Below are 6,189 nucleotides of genomic sequence, written 5' to 3' on the forward strand. Positions count from 1 at the left end.
AGATTTCTGAGTGATGAGCTATGGGTGATTTTCATGCCTTTCTGCCTATTCTGATTTTTCTATAGTGAACATAGATGCCATTTGTATTCAATTGCTGGCTTTAGGCCATCATTCCTAAGAAAGAATCTGGTCTATCTGGGCTAGCACCGACCCACCTGAAGTTGGAGACCAGGGAGCTGGGAGAGAGACAGGAGTCCATGTGGTTGGGAGGGCAGAAGATGCGGCCTGGGGATTTTGTGGTATAGCATCGCCAGGGGAGTGGGCAGAACGGAACTGAGTCAAAGTTCTCTGTGGCGAAGTGAGACCACTTCCCACCTGGGAGGAAGGAAATGTCAGCATGTTCTGCTCAGGGCCCATGTCCTCTGCCAGGGGGTGACTGTGAATGTGACAAAAGCTCAACAACCCTCGTACTGAGAAGTGAGGTCAGGAGGTGCCCTGGGAGGTGCTAAAGGAAGCAGCCCATGAAGACACGTGACTGCTTCATAGTCACGTGATGCCCCCGGAAGTGACTGTTGTCCAGATTGTTGTGCTGTGCTGTCGGTCTTCTCACAGTCCGGGTTTCTCACCCTCCCCCACCCTCCTGGACCAAAATGAAACCAACTGTGGACCTGTCACGGTCAGCGAGCCTACTGTCCCTCCGGAGCCTCCTACCTCAAGGTCAGCCCAATCCGGGAGGGACTTTGAGCCAGGAAGAAGACACCAGTGATAATATTTGTATGGCACTTTACGGTTTACAAAGAATTTCCACGATGGTTCAGTTGAGGAGCTGTAAACATTCCTTTCAGAGAACACGCATGTACAGTCTGGGAAGGGGCACGCCGAGGGCTGTTTCCTTAACTGTAATTCCATCTGTGACATCCTCGGCTGCCTTCTGGTGGCAGGGATGACACTCGGATAAGGCAGAGGGACAGCTGGTCTTCAAGCTACTACCAAAGGGAAGGAAAACCGGTGGTGTCAGTGGATTCGCTGTCCCTTTCTAATGAACCTAGGAAGTGCTAATGAATAATCAGCACTAATAAATCACTTTCAGTTAGATTAACACCAGGAAGCCGGAAGAGAGAACCACCCATTTAGTGTAGCTGGTGCCAAGGCAGGTAAAATGGAGGCTCTTCATGCAGACTCAGTGTCTGGGTGGTGATCGCCTGATGAAGTTTTCATTGGGAGGTCAAATGTTTTCAGAAAACACCTAACTTAAGGTCGTGCAATTCAATGTCTGAGTCAGCACAGCAACCCTAATGCCCACCAGCCAGCCTCTGTTGACTGCCCTCTGTGATGGGGAACTTGCTACCTCCCCAGGAGAATATTCCACAGTTGCGTAGGTATGGTAGCCAGAAACCACGCCCGCAGGCCTGCAGTGTGAAGAGCACGGGGTTGAAGGGAGTGTGGCTCCATTTCAGAGGGGGGAGGGCAGGGAGCAACAAGGATACCATATAGGATTACTATGTCCAAATTTCAGAATTATTATTTTTCTTCTGAGGGGCAAATACCATGGAGAAGACACAAAAATGCTTACATAATCTTCTTCATTAGGAAGAGTGGTGCTGGGTAATAATAGTGGTCTAGTGCATGGCTCATTATTTTGTCGGTAAAACCAGAAGCAAGTCCTCCTTCTTATATGTTAGCTTGTCATGCAAAGCTCTAATTATAGGATGTATAGCCATCTCAGCTCCCTCCTAGACAGTCTTTGCCCTCAAGGAATTGATAATCATAATTGAGACTTGGTTGGTAGCAGACTGTACGTGGGAAACCAAAGGGAAATAGAGGTTCATTAATTCGGTTTGTTAGTTATTTACTATTTTATGAATATTGTGTGTCTCCCCAGTAGGACTGCATATTCCCTCAGGGTAGGAATTACTTTTTCTGCCTGATTGTGTGTCCAACATTGAGCACACACGGTACCTTGCCAGTATGTGCGTAACGATCACCTGCAGAAAACTGTGTTGTAGGTGGCCCACTGAACACATGCGGAGGAATTAGTACAATTAACAATGCCCATCGAGCCGTTGGTTTAATGCTAATAAAACATCATCATTTAAAGAGTACACTGCCTTTATTTAACCCCATAAGTTATAACCCCTTAACACATGTACAATTTTTGTGTTTTTAAAGTGCTTTAAAAGATATTTATTTTTTTTTAACAGGTGGAAGATAATGTTCTTTAAAAGACATTTCATTTTTAGTGGGAAAGGAGATTACCAAAAGCGTGTAACAATTTGTTCATCATCTTCAAGAAATGGGATTTCTATATAAAATACACATGGAGCACTGAGTGCCAAGATGATGAGTATGGGTGGTCAGAATTCAAAATGAGACTTGCTAGCAACCCGGTCTAGAGGGTGTCTTAAGTCAAGAACGATCCTGCGGGGAGAGAGAGAGGTGTGTTGGGGAACTGGGCTCTTGGAGGTGACTTCCCTTGCTGTGTGATGGGTTTGAGTTAGTGGTCAGGACAGCCATTCAGACTGACAGTCCCCTGGGTGCCCACGGCTTCTGTGACAGGGACGGGAACGTGGTTCACTTGAACATTCTTCAGACAGCCAAAAAATGATTTCCACACCGGGAGCTTCAGTGTCTTCAAACCGGCTTCAAGAGAAAAGAAGAGGCATTCAGTGGATAATTCATACTGTCAAGTGAATGTACCCAATTTAAAAAATAGTCTTCTTCGAGCTCAAGGGACCGAGGGTCTCAGGCCACCTGGTCACCTCCTCCTTTGAGCTGGCCCCCCACACCCCAGCCTGCTGTGATAAATCAGCAACAAGGCTACTCTTCAAGTTCTTCAAAGGAGCCAATTCCACAGCCCCAATCAATAAATAATAACTCTGAACTCTTGTGCTTTTTATGGGTCATGGAAGACCCATAAAATTAACAAATCATTTGGAGGAACATAAAAGAAGGCAGAATGACAAGGCTCCTTCCAGGCAAAATTCCAGAACCTGCATGATCCTCCCATTCTGGCCCCCCAAAGCTTAACTCACCAGCAAAACTAAACACCTAGAGAGGAGAGACCAGTTTCTCAGCCCCTTTCCTGATTCTTTGCTGATATCAGGCTTCTAGGTTAATGCAGCCTCTTAAGAGGGGCTTATAAATGATAGGCTTGGGACAGAAGCAGCAGCAGTAAGATGGCCCGGGCTAGACAATGTGCCCATTGCTAGCAATTGGGTTTTCCCATGTGTTGGAGCAAAAGGCCTCTCTGTCTCCACCATCCAGCCAACCGCTGCCCAGCTAATCACCCATGGGCAGGGGCACTGGGTTTGCTGGGTTAAGATGGACATGTTAAGAGCTGACGTGGGGCAACACAGGTGTAGAAGAAGCCAAGACGAGAGTTACCTGGGACACCTCCAATGTGTAGTGGCTCAGGATTGCTGGCAGGTGGCAAGGGGAGCCGTCCAGCTGTGTAGCTATTCTCTGCGTCCAGCTCCAGGTGTAGGATGTGTTGTTTTATGGTGACTGGGGGAAAAGGAAGCTCGTCAGGTCGGTCCCCCGAGGAGAGCCCTGCCCAATGTTTCATGTCTAAGCTAGGGTGTCACCACGGGCTTCTGCTCCACTCACTCCCATGAGAGCGCTGTTGGTAGGAATTCGGCCAACCTAGACTCAAATGCAACTCATTTCTCCACACCAAGTGGTATTTAGGTGTTCCACATATATTACAGAACTTAATCCTTAAAATGAATCTGTGAGGAAGATATGATTACTCTTCTTTCCCAGAGAATACACTATGACTCTCAAGCATTGAGGAGCCTGACAAGACAGCTTGGTTGTAAGTTGAATGAGTTGGGAATTCCGACCCTCCGCTCCAGAGGCATGTTTATTTCATGCGATCTTAGCTTCTTTCCAGGGAGACGCTGACTTCTAAAAACGGAGTCGCTTTTGACCCTCCAAATAAAATTCCTCCAATATTAACAATTGTAACTAATCGCCATGGAGTTAGCATTCCAATTAGACAGGGAGAGACTAGCTTTTTTATAAAAGGTATTTTAGCCAATGTGGTTTAATGTATCTCCAAACTAACGTGCCCAGGTTATTCATAAAACAGCAGATTCGGTTTGGGAGGCTATGCCTGTTCTCCACTCAGTGGTGTATCTACATCGCTTGCTGTAATATTAAATAGTGGTTGAAAAAAATAGCCCAACAATGAACTTCAACAATAGTAAGAGCAAATACTTACTGGGCACTTACTACATATTGGACCCTGCTGCGCACTTTACATACATTATCCCATTTGATTTTCACCCCAGGAGGTGGACGCTATTTTTCCCTCCATTGTGCAGAGAAGGAAACTGAAGATAAAGAGCAATTAAGTGGCTTGCCCAAGGTCACTCAGGTATGGGCTGGAACTGAGATTTGACCTTTGTTCATTTTGATTTCAGAGCCAAAATCTAAATCATAATGTTACACTGCCTTGAAAACAAACAGAGCTTATCAGTTTTCTGAGCTACAGAAGAAAGAAAGAGAGAGAGAGAGAAAGAAAAGAAAAAAGGAAAGGAACGGAAAGGAAAGAAAAAAGAAAATCCTCTGTAGGCGACGGAGGACGGGCCGCAGCAACCCCGAATGGCAGTGGTACAGCTGGGGCTGACAATGGACATGTTCTCACCGTTGTTAACCCACCGGGGCTGAGCCTGGTCAGACACTAATGGATTGAGGAGCTGAGGCTGCCTCTGGGACATTCAAGTCCAGAAGGAAAGGGAGACTGTTTCAGCGGGTGAACAACAGGCCACCGGACATCGTACCTGTCACGGAGTGCCACCGTCCGTCACACAGAGACCGCTTTGGTGTCACCGATGTCAAGATCCCACCTGCCTCACTGTCCACAGAGGCCGCGACCTGGAACACACGTGCATTTTCCCTTCAGAAGGGCTGGTAGAGCCAACTTCCCTGGCTTCTTCCCTTCCCGACCCCTCCCACCGCGCCAGCCCCGAAGCACTTTAGACATAAGCCCCCTCCCATACCAGGTGACCATACGGGGGCCGGTGTTTGCAAGAATCTCTCTGCTGCATCCCTCCTAGGCAAGCAAGCTGCAAACCCAGGGCCCAGCCTGAAGTTGTTGCCAAAGGCCATGAGCCCTGTCCTCCCAATCCCAACCCCTCCCCTGTCAGGCTGAGCTCAGAGGGCACTGACGAGCACTGAAGACCCTCCTCAGCTATTAATACGTGACGGTGGCTCTGCTTAGAAGGATGTGAGATTTGGAAGGCAAAAATGCTGGCTGAGGCGCACACCGTGCTGCAAGGCCCAGACAATTATAAGAATTCCATGAATGCATGCCTTACACAGGGGTCTTGTTCAAGGAATTTAGTGAGCTCATGGATGGCATTTGACTGGACACGCAGCAGGGGTCCGGCACTCATGCTAGGGTGTAGAATTCAGCATGCCCACTCTCTGGGCCAGGGCCAAGGGCTGAAGCAAGGTGAACGAATGCGAGGACAAAAATAAGCGAGCTGGTAACTAATTTGCATTAATTTGCATGTAGCTAGCCGGTGCGGCCAAATCTCAGGCAATTTTCCAGCTAAACAATGTCACTGCCGTTATGAAGGTCATCAGGTCTCGATTTTTGTGTGCGTGATTGTTTCCTCTCCAGAAGCCCTCCTGGAGCCCCTCCTGTCCCCTGAAAAGCCAGCCTTCTCTCCAGGCCAGCAAGCTGCTCCTGCCTCTGGCCTGAGGCCTTGCTCAGACTTAAAGGCTGCATCTCAAATACAAAGAGTTCTAGGAGTTTGGGCTCTTTTATCTTCTTCTGGGAGTTTTCTCCTCACCGTTAATAAGCTGTGGAAGGGTAGAGGTGAAGGAAAACTGCTTATTATGGCTAAACAGAAAAACACAGGCCCAGAATGGAGCCACTCAAGGCAATTCATCAAACCAGTGCTGAAGACCTAACCTAAGTAACGTCTCAACCTCCCCTAGAAACGTAGTCTTAATAGATCAGTCAGGAATTTTCTGAACAGCACCCATGACATTGTAATCTGTCACATGGGCCTTCTCCAGCACCACGCCCCCAACCCCACCCTGAAAGTTAGGTGAGGTAATCCACCTACTAAGACCCCCTGCCCTTCCCCTAATGGAAGGTGACCTTGCCTGGAAGAATCCTTTCTTTTCCTTTTCTAATGACTTCCTTGCCCCACCCTCATTCCTATAAAACCCTTCCATTTTGTACAACTCAGAGCCCTCCTCTACTTGCTAAATGGGATGCTGCCTGATTCATGA

At 47.8% G+C, this 6,189-nt stretch overlaps 1 protein-coding gene across 1 annotated transcript in view; it reads right to left on the reverse strand.

Annotated features, from left to right (window-relative positions):
* Positions 1-2,031: 2,031 nt before the first annotated feature.
* Positions 2,032-6,189, reverse strand: part of LAMA3 (laminin subunit alpha 3) — a 250,592-nt gene continuing 246,434 nt past the window's right edge. The window contains exons 71-73 of the mRNA XM_081802541.1: positions 4,725-4,840; positions 3,325-3,444; positions 2,032-2,580 (exon numbers count right to left, since the gene is read on the reverse strand). Of these exons, the coding sequence (XP_081658667.1) occupies positions 2,435-2,580; positions 3,325-3,444; positions 4,725-4,840 (382 nt within the window). The 3' untranslated portion in view covers positions 2,032-2,434. The remainder of the gene's footprint in view (positions 2,581-3,324; positions 3,445-4,724; positions 4,841-6,189) is intronic.

Source organism: Leptonychotes weddellii, chromosome 13, assembly GCF_054177405.1.
Source record: "Leptonychotes weddellii isolate Sample4059 chromosome 13, ASM5417740v2, whole genome shotgun sequence".
Classification (NCBI taxonomy): domain Eukaryota; kingdom Metazoa; phylum Chordata; class Mammalia; order Carnivora; family Phocidae; genus Leptonychotes; species Leptonychotes weddellii.